We start from the raw sequence: 20,541 nt of genomic DNA, 5'->3' as shown, positions 1-20,541 counted from the left end.
TTTCCCAGCTTCCAGCTCGCCTTCCAGGGACGAGGGTTTGCCTGGCCCAAGGCAGCGTCGAGGCGTGCGCGGCAGGCTGGCTGCTGCTAAACCGGACGGAGTTTGGTAGTCCCCCTTAATAATTTATGCCTAAATAAGGGTTTTTGTAAGTGTAGTTTACCTAAAGTCCAAAAGAACAAAAGCTGTATGTTTTTTGTTTATTTTGGCAGCTGATTTGGAGTTTTCATTGTAGTGTGATTGGCATAGTTTTCGCTAAGGTTCATAGGCATAGAATGGAAAGGACTATTGCAAAGAATGGTGCAGTTTTTCCTATCTTGGCATTTATTATATATTGATAGTAAAATCATGGTCAACGTGGTCTATAGCTGAATGAATTTCTTACTATGTTAATGAGGGGCTCTCAACTCAGAGATAGGATGTGACTACAGTATTTCATAAATGTTACCCAAAATAGATGCCAAAGCATGTAGAGTTTCAATAAAATACATTATTGCTGAATAGAGGCAGAACTGGACTAGCCTCTGTAGGATCTCAGTCTGGGAGAAGGATGTTAATAAAGCAGATCAATTCTACAGCCTTTCAGAGGTATTTTTCAGATCTTTTGCATAGGTTATCTTGTAGTATTTTGCAAATATGTGACTACTGTATACAAAAGTAATTAGTTACATCCTTCAGGAAAAAAAAAGTTAAATTTATTTTTCTTCATATGATTTACTCCTGCAAACATAAATCAGGCTGTTGTCTTAAAGAGGGGAAAGTTTGGAAGCAAAAATACAATTTGGGACTGAAATGTTTCTCAGCTGCAAGTAATATTAATAGTAATTGCTATTCAGTGATCTTTCCATCAATAGAAACAAACCATCCAAATGATAATTGTAGGATTCATTAGGATTTAGACAGATTTACAAACTAGGCTAGCAAGTGGGCAGCATGCATTGAGCCAGAACTTTGACTCATGTAAAGTCAGCAAAGCTGAACTGAAATCAGAGGAGCAAAGCCCATTTTACACCATTTGCCCAAAGAATAAACATTTGCCACCTCAGAAATAGGAGGAGTTGGAAACAATTACCGCAGGGAAGGATGGTGGAAAATAGCTGAAGAAAGATGTGAGGGTGATGAGGGAAATTTCTTCAAAACCAGCCAGGCAGCTTAAGGGTGCAAAGCAGAGCAGCGCAGCACCGCGGTGGAATCCAGAGCTGAGCACAGCAGTGACATGAAGAGGCACTTTATAACATCTTTCGCAGTCCTTGTTTTCCTGAAGTGACAGGAATTCATATACGTTATAAATGAAAAGTGCTAGAGTCCTCATAAAATGAACGGTTTTGAAAAATTGAGAGAACTTGCTCAATTTCCATTGAAGTTGAGCAAATTCAATGTTTGTAATTGCAAATCAATTAAAATATATTTTATTCTTTAAAGTCTCCTTTAGAATAATGTATTTTTATTACCTGGAAACACAAAAATTAAAAGTGCTCAGGGAATGTATTACCTATAAAGAAATGGTGAATCACTTTGGAACTGTTTCATTACAATCGCCTGACTTGTTGCAAAGCACTGCCTGATAGTGAGATGTTTATTTCCAGATTTTCACAATTGTAAATCTAGAATTGTTCTGTTTTGTCGAAATGTGGATACATTTGAGGAAATATTGGATTCGTTGGTGTAGAAATTGTTGAAGTAATCTTTCTAGAAACCATTCATATCCTCTGCTGATTGGGAAATTTTTAAAGATTGAGGCAGAAAAAGTGTGTTACAGATTCTGCAATTCCAGAAGAGATTGACTGTCTGATTGTGAAACATCCCAAATAAGTGTAAGATTCAGAAAGAACCTCTAGTGAGGGTGAAAAGCTAAAATACCTGTTTCTCAGAGTAAACTCACTTAAGCAAATTGTTCTTTTTTTGTGGTTTTTGGAGACACGTATGACCTCTGCTGTGTGACAGCTCTGATCTGTCACATGATGTCATTAAATTAGAATGAACTTTCCTTATTCCCCCCCCCCCAAAAAAAAAAAGAAAACAGTTATTTTAGACCGTTCATGAATTCTAAAGGAAAGTCGTGCTGTAGTCACAAGCCAGTTTCTTTTCCCCTCATCTCCTGCCTTTCAGTGCTAGGAGAACACCGTGTTCTCCCCAGCAGCCTTCCCTGGGAGCTCTGGTTTGTCGCAGAAGTCATTAACTAGTAAAGACGCTGCATCTTCCTTAGACTTCTTCGTCCAGGCCTGCAGGAGAACCAACCGCGCACACAAGCGTGGGGTCCTTGGGGGCTTCACGGACCTCGCTTACGCCTCCTGCTCTTGCCTAAAGGCACCCTGGCACTGTTCGTGTTCCCGACACAGCTTTGGACTCGGGCTCCGCAGAGCTGTTCATCCCACACAGTATTTTGATGCTAGGGGCTGTCTTAAACATTCAAAAAATCATTATGGGTTCTTTGGATTTTTAAATGTGCATGCTTTTCTTAACTTCATCTTCCCTATCCTCTTCAGTTATACTGTTTATTTGATGTCTGGCTCTCTTGGGCATGTCTCTATTTAGCACTCAGCATTGCTTTCCTTTGCTCACCTATGGGTGAAATATTTGGCCATTAGTGTATTTTCTGTGCAATTATATTCGTTTCAACAGAAGAAAACTGAACTTATGCCATTCTGTTTTTTTCTCTTTTCTTACAGTTTGCTGTTTTGTGGTTCATAAGAGGTGCCATGAATTCGTTACCTTCTCATGTCCTGGGGCTGACAAGGGACCTGACACTGATGTGAGTGCAGTGGCGTTTGATATACTGCTTTTATGAATAGTTTTATGTTGTTACACCTAACTGTAAAAATGCATTGAAAACAATGTCAGTAGCTTCTTTATGATAGATCCTAGCAGTTTTTAACAGTTCCGAAGTGAATATTGAAGATTTATGGACTTTAAAGATCTGTTTTGGTAAGAAGAGTAACTGCTGATGAAAGTGTGAGCAAGATCATTGTAACAGTCCTGAGATGTGTATCCAGCAGGAAGTCAGTGTTTTGGTTTTGTTTGCCATATGTCAATTGTATTTGCTATTAACAACACCCAGGAAAGGCTGGGGTCTTTATGTGTGTGTGTATGTTTGTTTTCTGAGCTTGTTTTTTTATTCAACTTGTCTCAAGGTATAACTTCAGAGTTGACCCTAGCCCATGTCATCTCTGCACACGAGGATTTATAGCTCCAGTTAGATTTAAAATTGAACCAGATGGCTTATCTGAGATAGGATTTTGAAACTTGAATTTTATCGATGATTGAGCTAACATATCAGTCAGGATACACCCATTCTATCCTGTTCTATCAGTACTTTTATATACACGTAGCGTTTTTGGTCAATAACAGATATTTACTTTCAGTACATCTGCCTTTATGGTAAGACATACGTACAAGAATTTTATGCTGCCCTGCTAAAATAATAAACTGAACTTGTTTATTCATATAAAAATAACATTTATTTGGGATTTATAAATTCCACTTTACAGTGAAGTAATTTAACATCTGCTTATGGGAACAATACATTCCAAGTGTCCTTTGTCTAAACTGCACTGTTTTGTTTCTTTTGACGTATTCATGCTCTAGATTGTAGGCTATTATCTCCTCTGATTAGACCCACCAGAAGACTTTTCTTATTAGCTTTTAATAAGCTTTTTGTAAATTGTTTTAAGATGCTAGACATGAGATCAATGAACAATATATGGGCAAAGCATTGAGAGTTTTGGAAAATTTGAGATGTTTAAAAAGTTTAGTTATTTGTAAGTTTAAGAATAGGGAAAAGTTTAAGAGCTGAAAAGTATTTTAAGAACAGGGGGGTTTTTTGTTTGTTTTGTTTTAAGTGAAATGCATTTCATACCATCAAAATTCAGGTATGTAAGACAAATGCTTAAGTTAGGAGTACAGTCGTGTCCTGTTCAGGTTCCCCTGCTTAGCCAATGGGGAGGGATAGTCGCCTCCGGAGAGCAGACCAGCTCTTAGATGGCCTGAGGACAGAGCATATGATTCAAGAAGTCAGGCTTCAGGCATGAAGCAGGTACGTTGATTAGTCATGCAAAGAACATGGATACCAGCAAAGGTTTATTGGGCATGTTGAACAGGACTAGGGAACGGGCAGCGCCAGTGCAGCCGTGATGCTCCCCTCTGGAGCTGTGCCGGCTATTCAGAGTTGCGCGTAAAGCGTCTCTTTCCGCTCACAGTGCAGAGCCCAGCTTTCCTGAAGAAAGGTGCTTTACTGAGCCGAGGTCAGTTTGCCAGGCAGAAGTCAAGGGGAGAGACTTCCGCAGCTAGAGCGCCCGCTCGGCGATAGAGCGGGGGCCGCCAGGCGCCCGCCCAGCCTCGCCAGCTGATGCAGCGAGGAGCCCGGGCCTCCATCGCGTTTTTATCAAAGCTCTCTCTGCTATAAACCAGTCTTGGAGGTGGGAACAAGAACCCCGCGTTATTCTTTGCACCCTTCGTTTTGTGAAAGTTCCCGAGTTCCTCAGGTTCTGAAGGGAAGCGGGGCGATCAGCCCTCTGTGTAAAGCAGTCTCGTGCAGCTTGGGAGCTGTGGATGTGAACTGCCTTGGGCTGCAGGAAGCCTGGGGTCCAGCTCCCTCGCGGGCCCTCGTCACCAAACCATTACAGAAAAGGGGGGTGGCGACACCTGCTCCCTCCCTAACCCCTGCTTCTAAAAGTGAGTAACTACAGCTGCTGTTTTGTGTCACGGTCCAGGTGAGTTTGGGCATCGTCCAAGTATGCCTATTAATTTGGATGCCCCCGGATGGCATTAAGGTGCCTCCCTGAATTGCAGCAAGGTTGCATTTAAACACGAGGTACCTCCGTGCTGAGACGGCGGGGCTGTTTCGCCACGTGGCGGGCGGCGCTTCGTGCCCCATGCGAGGAAGGGGCCTTACAGCTGGGTAGAATTATGGGGTGGATGTTGGGGGTTTCTTCAGGTTTGGGCAGAGGCTAGGCATAATTATACAATAAGACTTATAATAAGTCGGCTTAATTAATCATACTCTAAAATGCAGTGGGTACCTACAAGCAATAAATTGGTGATTTGCTTTGGTCAGCCCTAAAAGCCAAGTAGCATAAACAATTAAATCTAGTTTTATATTAATACGCAATTATGCAGATAGGTTGTTAATAAAAAGTACTGTTGATTAAGAATTTTAGTGGTGATGCTTGTGGCTAGGTTGTCTGTATATATAATGATTAGTTTGAGTCAAATTTGTTTCAGATTTTTTTTTTTTAAACTAAATTTTTCAGGGTTTTTTTGTTTGCTTTTCCTAAAGTGCATAAATGAGAACACACATTTGTGTGCGAGACCATTTAATTTTATGGAGAATCTCTTTATTGTTGTAAAATCTGTTATGTAGCCGTTTTTTAATAGTCTTTGATATTGCCGACTGCATTCTTGGTTTGTTTTTTGTTTTGTTTTGTTTTTGCCTCGGTGATTTAATAAATCGGCCTAATGCCTTATTTTAGTATTTGGGTTACCAAATGATCATTTTCAGTATTTACACAGAAATGATAGCTCAAAAATGTTTTGAGAATTAAAAGCAATACAGAAAATAATATGTTTTATTAAAATTGTGTTACATTAGCAGGTCCTATTAAACAAAGAGGATTATAGGAATGTTACACTTTAATTTACTGAAATGTTTGTCTGACTTCAGTGTCTACCCTTTTATAATCTAATATCCTGTTATTATCCAAGCTGGTATAAGCTTAATTCTGAAATGTGATGGGCTGTAAAGGTTCTCATAATATGTAGCAGATTTTTAAATATGAAAAATAAAAAGTACTTTTATAAACAGCTGGCAGGTTATGCAAGTGCACAATTAATTTGCATAGTCAAATTTTCCAGGGTCTTTGAATGATGTAGATTTCTGTTATTTGTGAGGAGAGTCATATTGCCATTAACAATGCAAGTTTCCAGAGCATTATTATATATATTTTGCAGTTTTTTGTCTGTGTATCTGTCTCTTTCTAATCAAACACATACTAAAAAATTAGAGAAAGAGAGACAAACAAATGTATCTATATATATAAATGTATCATCTTTGTATATATAAATGTATCATCTTTGTATTCTGTTCAGATAAGGAAATTCCCAACTTTTTGCATTGAGACATTTCTTGATAATGTATTTTTTCTGTAAGCTTTCTCAAGAGTCAGATATTTATTATGAGAGACAGCAATTTTCGTATTAGAAAATACTATGGGATGTTACTAGTGAGAATAATGAGGAGCCAGTATGTCAGAATCAAAGAACAGTAAAAGTCTGCTAGAGAACTGCTTCAAATACCAAATTTTTGCAAGCTGTGTGCTTGCATCCTTGCCTTTTAGGCAGTATTATTCTGCCTTCCCCCCCCCCCCCCCCAAAAAAATTATCATTTATGTTGCACTTTTAACATAAATTAGATCCTCACAACTACTTTATGGGAATAATTATCAGGTAAACTTATTTTCCTTAGTAAGGAGACTCCGAAGTCTAACAGCCAGATAGGTGCCTTGCAACCGGTGTCAGTCAAGATCAGAATCGGGGGTACACAAAACGCTCCCGCTCCGAGACAAAATTGCCTTTATCAGCCCGTCAGCGGGGTGCGACTTCTCGCGGGCGGCTCTTGCAGGTGAGCGTTCGCGGGCGTCCCTGCTGAGCTCTGAGCTATCTAGGACAGGGTGGCAAGCTCTTATTTATAGACTCCCCTTGAGGCAAGGTAGCGTGGTGTTCACACTACATGCCTCCAGGGATGTGAAGAGTTTGCGAACAGTGTGGTTTATTAGGCGGTTAGGAAGCCTCTGAGAGGGGAAAAAAGCTTAGTTTTCAGAAACATTATTCTGACCTCCGTGAAAGCTAAATGTGTCCATGTAACTAAAGAGCGAGATCTAAGTGTATCTTTAAACTAATGCTTTTTTGAAAGAGAGAATAGGATAACTTTGAAATAAACTATGTGCAAAGAGATTTCTTGAATCACATAGATAAGTGATTTTCAAAGCTCTTTGCAAAAAGAGGAAATTCCACTGACTGTTTTAGTAATTTCTCTAAATATATTTGACAGTTGCAAAAAAAATTGTTTAATGTCTAGATATTTGCAGACAGTCAAAAATGAATGTTTAATTTCTGGATATTTGAAGACAGTCATTCAGAAAACAAAAGGGGTTTCAGACTATGCTATCCACAGGGCTTTCCTTGTTTGGTAACCGTTCTTACATGCCAGGTAGCTAAGTTCTTAATAAACTTTGACTGCTCAGCTGTATAAAAGCCCCGTGATCTGTATCACGCTATAAATAGTGGTGCAGAGATTTTGTCTCTGAAGAAATGAAGGTTCCTTTTTGGGAGGTTAGGACACAATTGTAAAGGGTGCGGTAGGTATCCTGCGCCCTCGTCGGCCCTCGGGGAGGGACGGGATGGGTCTCGTTTTCCTGTTCTATGGTTTTAGAGTTGCGAAGAGAAAAAAATTCAGCCTCAGATGTTCCTATGCTGGGGACCAAGTGGGAAGGGAGTGATTTGTACATGAATCCCGAACTCCGGGAGGACAGTGAAGGGCTTGGGTTTGGCCTGAGGCTTAGAGCAGCGCTGACGTCCTCCGTGACTCCTGCGCTATTGCGCTCTCCAGTTCAATAGCTGTGGTGGTGATATAAATCACATACAGGATCTTCTTCCTTGAGTCACACCTCTCTATGGTAAATAGTCCTGTTAAACTGGGCTAAATGACTGTAATGGGGCTATCCTGAACTGTTTAGTCATCTTGGCCATGTTTTTCTTTCTGTTCAGTTCCTGGTAATGCCAAACATCTTTCTTTTTATTCATTTATTTGTAGGAGACTGGTTCCAGAATGCCAATGTATTTCCAAGTTTTCGAGTGAAGAAAGATAGCTGCTTTACTGGGGTTGGGGAAAAAAAAAAAACTCACAAAAAGAAATGGTAGTATGAAGCATAGTATTAAGACTTAGTGTAGAACTAGTTAAAAAAGGGATTTTAATCAGAAGGATTTGCAACAGTTTTTCCAAGGATAATCAGATGCAGCAGCAGGGTACATCCGATTTGCTTTTAACTGTTTAATTGCAGCAGTCATCTCTGTTTGACATCATGAGTGACTTGAACAACAAACAGGTGTCAATGATAAGTATTATGACCTCTAGCAACATTTTCGTTCTTGCTAATCTGAATTTTGGATAATAGGCAAACTTGTATTAGAAATATTTTATTTTTAACTAAAATAAAAATCTGCTCACTTTATCACAAAAGATGCACAAAGGCAGGCAAATCTGGCAAACAACAAAGTTTATCACTTGCCAGAGGAGCAAAAACGCTTTCCTAAAGGCAAGTCTGTGTGAATGGGCTGAGGCGATTGCGAAGGAGCAGTGCATTTACTGATCGTTCATTGTGCACTCTACCCTTGTACATTGTAACAAAGATGATAAAAAAATTATGTGCAAAAGACAGAAAAATGCTATAGCTTGCGTTTCTTCAAGAATTGTTTATTGTCCCCACCGGGGGGACAACGGCTTTTAAAATTTTGTCTTTAGCTGTTAGCAAACACCTTGAGCCCATCCAGTCCTCCTGACTGAAACCACTACCTGCTCTGCCCCGAGTCCCTCGCCGCCCTCTGGGTTGCACTCTGGCAACGCTAAAATTAATCGGAGCAAAACGTTAGAAATACATAAATGCTGTGCTGAGGTTTGTGTGTTCCCTGGCCTTGTCCCTTGCAGCACTGTCCCTTTGCTCCCTGGTAGCTTCGCTTGGCTCTGCAGCAGGCCAAACTTCTTATATCTTACGATACGATACGAAACCACAATTTGTGGCTTCCGTTTCTCTGTGTAAATTTATAAACTGAGATACCAACTCAATGTGTGTGTGCGTATGTATTCTTTTTCCAATTAGAAAAATTCTTAATCATGATGGTTTTCTTTGTTTCCAATAGACTTTATTAGATGGGGAGAGTAAATGATATTATAAAATAATTAAAATGCAAACATACTTTTGTCAAAAGTAAGATATTCCTTACCATGTTCCTACTGCCCATGCCTAATTAGCTAGTTGTAGATTACCAAAATAAATAAAATCGCACTCAATGCAGTAAGTGCTTTTTAAACAAATCTCACAGGACAGCAAGAATATTTTTCTTACTAAAATAAGTATTTTATTTGTTTTGACAACCCCGACCTCTGAATATCTGCAGGACATCTGAAGTAGTTCATGCAGAAATAACGGTTTTGAGCTACTTAATGTTTTGACCTCAAAGGTCTAAAAATCATCTGAAGGAAAAATTTGCTCGTCTAACTTTTCTTTTTTTTTTAAGTTGTCGTAAAAGGGTGCTGTGCACGGTTGTAAAGGCTCCTTACGAAATGCCGCTACGCGGGTGTAGCGACTACGTAACTTCAGCTCGCATGGGACTGTCACCGAGGTGAGACTCCGTTTGAAGGAGGAGAGGGACAGACGGACGAGGCCCGTGCAGGAGGGCGGCGCGTGCCCGCGTGGTGCGGAGGCGGCGCAGGGGCGCGAGGGCTGGCGACTCCTCCGGCCCGCACTCCTAGCCGGGCCGCTGTCCCGCGTCCCCTGGCACTGCCCTGTGCTTGCAGGGGATCCGCATGGCGTTTTCCCACCTCCCCCTCCTGATCCCGCGGAGCAAGAGCCAGCCATATGTCGCCCTCTCCGCCTTCTGTTCCTCCGCGGTTGGCAGGCGCTTCCTGCGCGCAGAAGTCCCCTCCTCGCCTGCACGGGGCCCTTCGCCCTGCCCGGTGCCCGTGCCTGGCGTATTTCCTGCTCCGCCGGAGCCATGCGTCCGCGCAGGGAGGCGATAGCTGCTGCTGCCCGCCTGCGCTCAGCGGTTCGGGCCTCCGCTCACGCGGGCGCCGTCGGGCAGGTGGCCGGCGGCTGCCTCGCAGGTCGCTCGAGGCGGGCTCGCGTCCCGGAGCGGGAAGCACAGTTTGACCTGGAGCGTATCGTCTGCTGAGAATACAGCTGCGCTTCTATCCCGAAATTAAAGCATGGGCTTCCTTTTAGCAATTTAAATGGCTTTGAAGCTGGAGTGAATGATCCTCAAGAAAAATAGAATTAAATTACAAAGGAACAGGCTCAGGAACTCTTAAAACTAGGTGTAATCCCCCTGCAGCCCCAGCAAAGCAATCCCAGAAATTACGTAGACAACAGGCTTTCTTATGGTTTGTCCGTCTGCTGAAAACAGGAAAAATTTTGATTACGGTGCTGGATGAATCCTTTCCTCATGCACACTCTATTTATAGGAAATAGGTGATGGGTGACTGACAGGGCAAAGTGAATGACTCCAAAGCCACGTTTTCTTAGGTCTTCTGTTGTAACCCTTTAGTCTTTCAGTTTATAAAACTTACACTTGAGACACTGGACATGCAGTTTAACTCGTTCTTTGTCATAGTTTGAGCTTTGAAAGCCTTTTATTTATAAAGTAGAATTTTTTTACTTTTCAACCCTGAAGAATCAAAATGCTGAAAAAATGCATCATGAAAAAAGAGTTTGTTTTTATATTCTGGGCTTTTGCTATGATACACAGTATAACACAGGTGATACTTCTAAGAATTAATAGTTAAATGGAGACAGTATATTACTGTTAGAAGAGATAGGAAATTTCTGTAAACATATCTAAAAATATCAGTGATTTTCATAAGAAGCTTTAGCCTTTGAGAATAATCATTGGACAGTGATATTATAAAACAAGAACTCTCAGCAAAGTTATTTGTAGTAGTAAAAAGAAATCTTGTTGATAAGGTTGCAATTTTAATGTCAATGACAACAGCTGATTAAGCAATCTGCTGGATGCTAAATTCAGAATAAAAACTTTTTCAAATTCCCAAAATTGAAGTTGACATTTTCCCAACAGCCTGTATTTTCCCCATGCAATTGTTAGAGTATATTTAGTTGTGCAATTTAAGTTGAATTTAGTTATTTTCCAGTCCTCTTAACTTTCCCTTGACAAAAGTTAGTTGTGTCAACCTTTAAACAGTATATAAATATAATACATGATATTAGGGTTTAAGGGGGAAAGAAGGGGAAGAAAGCTTAACACTTAATAATAATCTGTTCTTTTATACGAGGTGTCAAGTGTAAAATGTACCATAGGCGTTTCTATCAGGTTCCATCCCCACAATCATGGGTTAAAAAAAGAGTCTGATTACGGCATATTAAAATTATTAGCTAGAAGGAACATACACAGTTGCAGACCGCTGAGAAAATCTTGCAGAATGCCAAACGTTTTTAGCACTGTCTGTTTTGAGGTGGCAGTTTTTACACCAAAATTAGATGAAATCTTAATTTGGAATAAAATGAGTGGGCTAATTTTGAAATGCACTGTAGATCCCATATGCTACAAATAATTCTAGAATGTGTCACCAGGGAGCATACCTATCTTTGTACATTATTGATAGCTATTTCCTGGTGGTGCGATGAGAAATTTGCTAACGATCACCGAGTTAAATTGGTATAGCCTCTGTTTCTTAATATAAATCACATAATTCTGGGTGCCACCTGTGGGACTGGGGGAAAAAGAGCAACTTGTACTTTCTAGGAGAGAGCAAGTTACTTTTATGAAGGTGTTTTGACCCTGGGCTAGAGGGAAGGAAGAGGGAGAGAGGAAAAACGAGGAGCGAAGGGGAGGTAACGACGGAGCCTCGCTGGCAAGAGAGCAGCTACCATCCTTTTCCGTTTGTAGAGCTCCATCTAACTAACTGCTTCTGGTAAAGCATTTGGGTAGTTTCCCATGAATGAAAACAGTTTAGTTTTGGTATTAGGCATACTCTGGTTACCTTTTGCATTCCTCTTAATTTTAGCTGTCCATTAGGGAGGTGACAGTCTTAAGAGATCCGAATGGCTCACGGATTTTCTGGAGGCTTTTGTAACAGATGAGGTTTGTCCTGATATCAGGGAACGTGTATTGTGTGATACCACTATGTCACAAAATATTTTCTCAATGCCTATAATTGGTTAGATTTTTATAATGATCCTAACAAAAGTTTGAGCCAATGGATTTTAAACCTGCAGCATGTTACCTGCACTGAAAAACAGCTCTCTGCCGTTATACCGATTGTCATGACTCCTTTCATAGTTTGATTTCAGCTGTGCCCTTGCAAATATATAAGAATAGTGTGAGCCACATAATGAATGTAATGAAGGATTAATGGAACTTAACCCTTGGTATACCAGTGAACATAGGCTGAGCTCATAAGCTAAAAGCAAAAGCAAACGCTGAATTCTGCTAATGAGAACTTAATAGATGTAAGAGTCAGAGGGTTTTTTTTTTCTTTTTTTCTTTTTGTGCCCATGAGAAGGGTACCTGCTGAACTACATGAACTGCATGAAAGAAATTTCTGTGTGTCAGGAAAACTGTTGTAATCTTTAACAAAGCTACCTTCAGGTCTGTTTCTATGGCAACAGGAGCATCAGACCAGCAAAGAATGGACCAGAAAGGAGATAAAAGCCTCTGTAAAAATAGTTATAAGAAGCATATGCACAGCTTTGGCTACTTAAAGCATTTCAGAATTTAGTTTTTCAAAAAAGAAAGAAAAGAAAAAAAGAAAGTAGTTTTATGGAACCTGGTTATTATGGTACTTATTGGTACTGGGAGACCAGCAGAATAATAGGAGATGACCAACTTCGTTGACATAAAGAGTTTATAAAAACACACAGAAGTCTCAATCCTAAGCTAACTAAGAGAAATACAGTTTTTAAAGTGTGTTTTTGTGAAACTACTGTTAAAAAAAATCTGAATCTTACAGTTTTATTCCTTTTTAGAGAAGTTATACTGAGGTGGGAAATAATATATCCTTGGTCTGTCAATATCTTTTCCTCCTTTCCAATTAGTGGCTTTATTACCATTAAATTTTCTTTTTGGTGGCTAATTGTGAGTGTGTGAATTCTGTGAAAAGAATTGGTAGAATTACATATTGGCAATCCATGTGGTCAGTATTATTCTTTTCTTTATCCCTGTGTTGCCAGAGATTGGGTCAGATCGTATGAAAAAGAAGATTAAAAAAGCTTTTTTCTTGGTTCTTTTTCTTGTGGAGTGGCAGTAGTTTGCCATCTTTACCGCTTGTCACCAACACTAGTGGAAAAAAGTGTGGAATACGTGCAGTCGCATCTGACCTTGATGTTAATACTCCGATACTTCTTGAAAATGAAGTCTCCTGATCTCTTTATTTAGCCAAGCCTACTTTTATAATGGCTCTTTCATTGTTTCATAGGTTCAAAGAAAAAATTCTATTAAAAAATGGGATCCACATTTATCTGTTTTACTTCTATTGCTGAAATTAATAATCTTTATTAAATTTTATTATTATTGTCTTATATAGAAAGGAAGAAACCTTTTGAAAACATTCTAGCTCTGTTTTTGTGCTTCACATATTCCTGATATGGTTCTACAGGTGCTTTGCAAAGGATTACTGTTTGTAAGTCTGACTTTAGGAGCCTTGAAAGCAAGCAAAAGAAGAGTCCAAGGAAAACGCTATGTATAAGTAACACAGCACAACACTTTTACCACATTATTAAAGAAGTTAGTGTCACTTCTTTATAAAAGTGTGGCACCACTTTTTTGTAGTTCTTCTGGTAGCATCCTTGTCAAGTGTAAAAAATGTGCATGATCACATTACTTCAAATGTGCTTCAGTAATACAACAACTTGGAAAATAGCTAGCAGATGCTATTGCATAGTCTGATTTCTTGAAATGAAGAGCAATGTCTAAATCTTTATTGTTTGACTGAGCAGGGAATTTAATGAATGTAAGGGAATGATTACTTTTACTATGGTATTTGTCTAAATAGTGATTTGTAAAGATTCTTATATACCTTGTCCAAAAAACAGGCTAAAAAGCAACCTTTCTGCAGTGAGGGAGTTGGGGACAGACAGGCATAAGAACATGAGAAATGTACATTATGTGGGCATTACGTGTGTGTGTGTGTGTGTGTGTGTGTGTGTGTATGTATATTTTTTACAAAGAGGATTATTCATTTCGTTGTCATAGGTGTTCTAGAATCACTTCAAATCTAGGCTTATCCCAAATTAGTATCGTCTTCCTGAGAAAAAGAATGAATTTAATTAAAGATACCTTGAGCCCTAGAATTCCAGCATGCAACAGAAAGAGGACCTGGCTATCTCTTCTTATAAATAGCTTTATGAAATCCTTCCTTAGTTCAAATCCACCTTTATTTTTCAAGGTCTATTTTAGTACCTACAGACTGACCTACTTAAGAATAAATGAGTCATGTTGTATTGTTAAATCTGGAAGCCTAAAACCCTGTTCCTCAACCTGCATTAACTGTATAGGGTGTAAATCTTGCTTTTTTTTTTAAACATATTCAAAATCTTTTTACCTCACCTAATTAGAATGTTAAGTAGCAGAGACTTAAATTTATATGGTAGTCCTCAAAGTTTATTCATTTTGTCTTGCTGACTTTGTTCTAGTAAGTGCAATTCAGTTCTTCACCTTGCGATTTAATGAAGTCGGTACCATGTCAGGTTTCATTTTCCCTGGTTCTTCAGAATGATAGAGTAGTTCTACACGTATGGATACTATGCAGTATGAAAGGAAATAAGAAAACAACGAAGAAGAGGTAGCAACTTGTAATATGAAAGATTTGAATTTGAGAAGGACCTGAGGGTAAGCACGCAGCTGGCAATCGCGAGCTGGCAGCTCTGGCTCCGTGGTGGCAAGTCGACTAAGGGAGATGACTACGTTCAGTTGCGTAGTGCTGGCATCCGCGGGGGCTGCGCCAACCCTTCCTCCGCAGGTCCAGCCTCTGAGCCACCCCGGAGAAGCAGAGTACGCTTACGGCATCGAGGCAGAAGCGGAAAAGGTAGGAGGAGAGTGAGAAATAGAGTAGCTGTTAAAGCAGTCGTGGAACTTGTAGGCGATATGTACGATCCCTCCGAGTTTTGTCTAACATCTGGCATTTGTATCCTCATGTGCCAAGAGCGTGATTGGACCATTCAGGAGAATAAAAAGGGCCGTGCAATCAACCGACTTTGTTCAGCGTTCCTGCACAAGGGGATTTGCGATGGATCACAGGGAGGACTTCAGCCCAAATTGCGCGAACGGTTTTATATTTAACGCACTTAATTTAGAAACATGTCACAGAGAGGTAAAATGGAGCAAAGACAGACATGTCATTTTGCTATTTGCTGGAAGGTCATAAAAAGAGAGAGGTAGAAAATGTTCAGTTCTAACATCCCAAGCTAATGCCTTGCTCTTGTGCAAGAAGGTGCGGCTGTTTCCTGATCGTATGAGTTCAGATGAAAGTATTTCCTAGTCCTCTGTATTTGGCAGCGATAAAACCTTCAGGTCAAATGAAGAGACTGCTTCTGTGCCACAAGGTATGCCTGAACTACTCAGGCATGGCACATTGCATGCCTAAATTAAGTCACTTTAATGACATAATAGTCCAGAAATGGCTACTGTAATAAAAGTGTGTTTTCAAGTAGTTCTGAAATGAATGAGTGAAAAGTACCATTTTAATTTTTTTCTCATTACCTGTCATTACACTACACTTTAATCTATCTACTTTTGTCATCATACAGTCCATTTGTTCACATTCATTGTGGCTTGTTTTGCCAATACTGTTGGGACACGCGTCAAGAATTTTGGTTATTAGTCACTGCACAAAAAGATCAATGTATCTTAATCAATACAGACTTCCAAAAATTAAACATTTCCTGAAGTTGTGGTACTAAAAGATCACATTTAAAAATAAAGTACCTCCTTAATAAATAAAAGATTTTTTGTCTTCCAAGAATGTCACACATCAAAAAATCTTTAACATGGGAAATTTTTTTGAGTGAAGGACTGCAGGCAAAATTTATGTCCTACCCTATAGATAATATTAAATCCCTCATTCATTCACACACATCTGACATATACACACAGATAGTGTGTGTTTTATTAGTACTTTAGTGTGCCTATTAGTGTTTGCGTTTGCCGGCAGAACCAACAGGAGCTGCAAGTAGGCACTTGGTGCTTTTGAAATTTAGGCAAGTAAATCATAAATATCTAATTGGGAGTGTGTGAGTATGTATGCTTTTGCTTATACAGTTGCATACCTGTTTGTGCATAAACAACATTATTCCTATATATGATAATATATTTATAATAAATATATATTTTAAAAGCATTACAGTTGCACTGATATCTGGATGGTAAAAAAAACCCTCAGTACTGCAGGTAGTATGGCTCAGCATATCAATTTTGAAGAAATCACTTATTTCTTAAATTTTCAAGAGAAGTTTACTATATAAGTGAAAGCTGCTCTGAACTGAACAGGCTAACAGTTAAGTTTTGTAAAATGTATTGAATGCAAAAGACTGCTTAGGAAATCTTGACGATAAAGGCAAATTTAGAAAAAAGTCTTGGAAACAGTGGGTTTCTAGGCTTCTCTAACATTAGTACAAAATTTGCATCTAAGTCAGTGGGAGTCTTTTCAGTGCCTAATGAAGTGTGCTTGATTTACGAAGTTGGTATTGAAACTGTTTCTTTAACACAAAAATAAAGACTAGGTAAGATCACAACTATAATGAAAACGAAAAATGCACAAAAGGTACTGTGTTGCCTCTGTAAAAGTCAGACGGCTTTGGAAAATGCTGATTCTATAGCCGTGTTCAGTGCATCTTCTCCGAACCCCTAGGCAGGGCCCGCTCCGGCTTTGTTGGCCGTGGGACGCTGTTCCCATGCTGGCTGACGCAACGCGCTCTGCTGTTGGGGTAACCATGGTGTACGCCACCTAAAAAACTGTGAACGTTTATAGTTCGGTTGGTAGGAAATGGAATATGAAGTGACACCAAAGGCATAAAACAAGATATAAATTGAGGCAGGCTATACATACTAAACCAGGTTCTGTAGTGAGCTACGTATTCTATCTGGCATAATAAAACCAGTTGAAATGTATTTTTATTTCATTAGCGTTAATCTAGTGGTAATGAGCAGAAGCTCTGTTGTCTTTCTTGATACCAAGCTGGGTGCAAATGACTTTTTGTGCAGTGTGGAGGGTCGCGGCGAGGAGTTCAAGGAGCTCGTTCCCTGCAAACTCCAGTTCGCGCCGAGCGCTCTAGGTGCTGGAGGAGGCCCTCTGTCTTGGAATAGGAATGCTGGTTTTGGAAAAGCTGAATCTCCATCTCTCTGGCAGCTGTGACTGTGTTGCTCAAGCATTTTGGCCTTTCCCTGAAGCCCAGGCTGGTTCGGGAGCCCCGCGGTGCTTTGGGGCGGGGAAGGCGGCTGCCCCGGTCCTGCTCGCCGGCTTTGCGCAGCGCTGCGGAGGGTGGCTGGTGTCATGCACAACCTCTAAACGTTCACCAAATCTACAGGTGGTTTGGTAATACTTTGTAAGAACTGAAAATACAGGTTTTGTAAATTCTCTCACCAGTAGAGGATTTTGAAGCAGAAGGTTTGTAAATGCTTCAGCAGTTGTGTCATAGGGTCCAACTGGGTCCTGGTGCTGCTCTCCTCCTGCAGAGGTCTGGAAGTGACCACCAGCGTGCACAGAAACAGCCAGTTTTTTTTTTTTTTTTAAGAGTATGCTAATGTTATTCTAACTTAAAAGATAACATTTTAAAAGTGAAGTCTGTCAATAAAGAGAGAAAACTAATAGGCAGTAATCAAAAAACAAAGAAAAAATTGAATTAAGTCCTTGCTAATGATATTTCATTAGATCTCCTTAATGGATGGGTGGGATAATCTATTTAATTGTAATTTAGTGGTACAGTACTGTGCCTTCTGATATTACGTTTCTGTAACAAAAGAATCGGCCTTACTTTTGTGATAAATACATTTCTGCCAAAACCCACTCTTGATCCCACGCTGGTCTTCCTTGAGAGGAGTGGGGTTATAACAGTCATTTAACTTAAGTTACAGCCTTCCATTTTAAAACCCCTTGGTTTTGTCTCTTTTGCAGTGTGCGCTGATAGGGGTGTTTGCTGTGCTTCCCCAGGAACAGCGAGGTAGCTGAACACTGCTTTTCTAAAGTTCCTAGACATTTTCTCCTTGGGAAGGCTTTCCTTCTCCTTCCCACGCGACTGAGCTTTTGAGCCTTTGATGGAAAGGGTCACTGCACTAAGTTCCAAGTTATACAGCCTGGCTTTGGGCTTTTTGTGTTTTCAAGTATATACTGCTATTTAGTGATTTACCCTTGACTGATATTCCTTATGTTGAGATGTTCTTCATATACAGCCAGCTAAACTAACGCCTATACTGTCTGTTTCTGGTTTCATTGCAATGAATTGGACGGATTGACCTCCTTAATACTCTTCAGAGCACATTATTAGTCTGTACAGTCCCTTGAGGATAAATTGTCATCTCTTGAGAGAAGACTTACTGTCTTCTCGAAAAAATGGTGGAAAAAAATGCCAGTCTACATACCTAAAATTAGGTAAAAATGTGTATTTTTCCACCTTTAAGTTATTCACTGTGTTAGCTATCTTCCTGTAGCTAATATTTGATTGACCATCTTTCCATGAAAAAAAAAAAAAGAACTATTAGAGTAAGAGTCAGTTTGAAAAAGCAGAGTGGAGAAAAACACTTTGCTCAGCCGACGCAGGAAAGATATGGCCGAATAAAACCGAGAATTTACAAAACGGAGTAAACAACACCCCCCTGTGCAAACTGGAAGTTAAATGCAAGCAGAAATCAAATGCAAGTAGCAATACAAGCAGTGTTACAACACAGGTGGCTACAACGTAGAGGTGGGATCCAGGCTCGCGGGGACGGGGCGCTGGGTGCGCCTGTGAGAGCACAGCTGGGGTCCTCCTCCGTGGCCAGGTCCGAGCATCCGGGAGGACGAGGAGCAGGGAGCCTGGAGCCCCCACCGTGCTGCTGCAGTCAGTGATGTTGATCTTCCCTGTGCCCATGAACTGAAATTTCTCATTAGCCTTATGGCTGGTTTTCAGGCGTACGTTATGTTGCATTTGATTTTTGTATTTGTGTATGCTACCCTAAATTAGTGTTCTAGTTTCAGCTCGGTGTCTTCACAGCTCCTTTCTCTCCTTTGCCTCTAGATTCGGTACCTCCTCAGTTTATCAGGTTCCTCGTGCCTGGTTTACAGGTACCTTCTAATCTGGGATTCTGCATGTTCACTTCTCTGGAGATCTAATAAAACTCTCTAACGAGGTCTGTGTTTCAAGATTTGTCTTCCTTGACTACTAAGCAGAGTTTGACACACTTCATTATTCTCTCCTTTAGTTTGCATTCTTCCTCAGCTTTTATTCTTCTAGGTCCTTTTATTTCTTTTTCTTTTTTTTTAACCAACCTTCATTTTCTTGTTCTGTGCCTGTTCTTCCCCTTTCGGCTTTCTGGGTGCCTCTTGGAGCTTCTGCCTGGACGCTTTTGCCTTCCTTTGGTATCGCTCTTAGATGTGGTCTTTGGCGTGGTTTGCACTGTGCTAAGTGCGATGCCGCAGATCTCCTCTCTTGCAGATGTTTTGATGGTGCTCAGGAGCTGGTCTGAGGAGTTCTTTGAGGAGGTGGGCGTCTGTTGCTGTGGCTGTGAAAAGGCCAGTTGCTGTTGCTCTGCAAACAATAAAAAGGAGTGCTATTAATACAGATAAAAATAATCCCAATATTTTACTTAACTAGCAGATAAACAGATGTAACGCTAAATGTAGGATGACTTGACAAATGTTCCGCACTTAATACTTCAAATAAGGAGAAATGAAAAATCTGCTTTTAGTGTTTTTGCATGTCCTATGCAACTTTTCTAATGAGGATTGATAGCATTGAATTATTCTATTATATCTGTACTTTAGGTAGCTTCTTAAATTTTAGCCCTATTTAAGAGATTTCTTAAAGAGATTTAGCCCTGTTTTATTCAGTAGATAGTAAAAGATAAAATCGGTAAAGCGTAAGGACTGCTAGTACGTTTTTGTGTTATGTCCTGCATCCACTGACACTGGCAGTCTCATGCAGTAATTTTTTCCTTGTCTATATTAAAGTAAACTGCGACTTTTAATTCTGCTACTCTTACTATTCTTAAAGCAGTTTACCTGACTGGACGTCAGTGGTGTGCTCCTTAAGGTCAGTTCAGTGTTTGCTATCTTTGATCAATTGTTTATGTCTCCAATACCATAGCTTAGTCTTTTACTGCTTTTCTGAGCCCTTCCTCTCTTCTCACACTGGGCACCTGATCGGGAACTCCTCTTTCGTACCAGCCCACCACTTTTCTCTTCTGTAAGCTTATAGATGGTGTTTCCTTTCTTGCTGGAAGTAGTCTCTGCAGAAGATGTTGCCCAAGTGTCCTCGTTAACTGACCGGCAGAAGTTTTGAGCAGTCGGCTGCCTTTCCTTCAGACGAGCAAGGCGTTTTGCCGTGCTGATCTGTTGGACTGCTAGCAGCCTTCCAAGCTACCTTGCAGCCTTCCTTGTAAAACACAGCCGTCTGCCGAAGGTCTGGTCAACAAGAATGAATTTTTTGAGATTCTGCTAATTACATTGTTCATACCAAAGAGTGAGTTAAAAAAAAAATTCTTAATTTAATGAATTAGATTAAAAGGTAAGGGTTTGGGTTTTTTTCTTTCTTCTTTTTTCTTATTTTTGGTTGGTATATAACCAAGTGCGTT

General features: G+C 40.1%; 1 protein-coding gene across 1 annotated transcript in view; it reads left to right on the top strand.

Moving 5' to 3' along the window:
- Positions 1-20,541, top strand: part of PRKCA (protein kinase C alpha) — a 159,723-nt gene that overhangs the window by 61,014 nt on the left and 78,168 nt on the right. Inside the window, exon 3 of the mRNA XM_067308061.1 lies at positions 2,667-2,749. Within this exon, the coding sequence (XP_067164162.1) occupies positions 2,667-2,749 (83 nt within the window). The remainder of the gene's footprint in view (positions 1-2,666; positions 2,750-20,541) is intronic.

This window comes from Apteryx mantelli, chromosome 19 (assembly GCF_036417845.1).
Source record: "Apteryx mantelli isolate bAptMan1 chromosome 19, bAptMan1.hap1, whole genome shotgun sequence".
NCBI classification, from domain to species: Eukaryota; Metazoa; Chordata; class Aves; order Apterygiformes; family Apterygidae; genus Apteryx; species Apteryx mantelli.
This window is presented reverse-complemented; position numbering and strand designations above follow the sequence as displayed.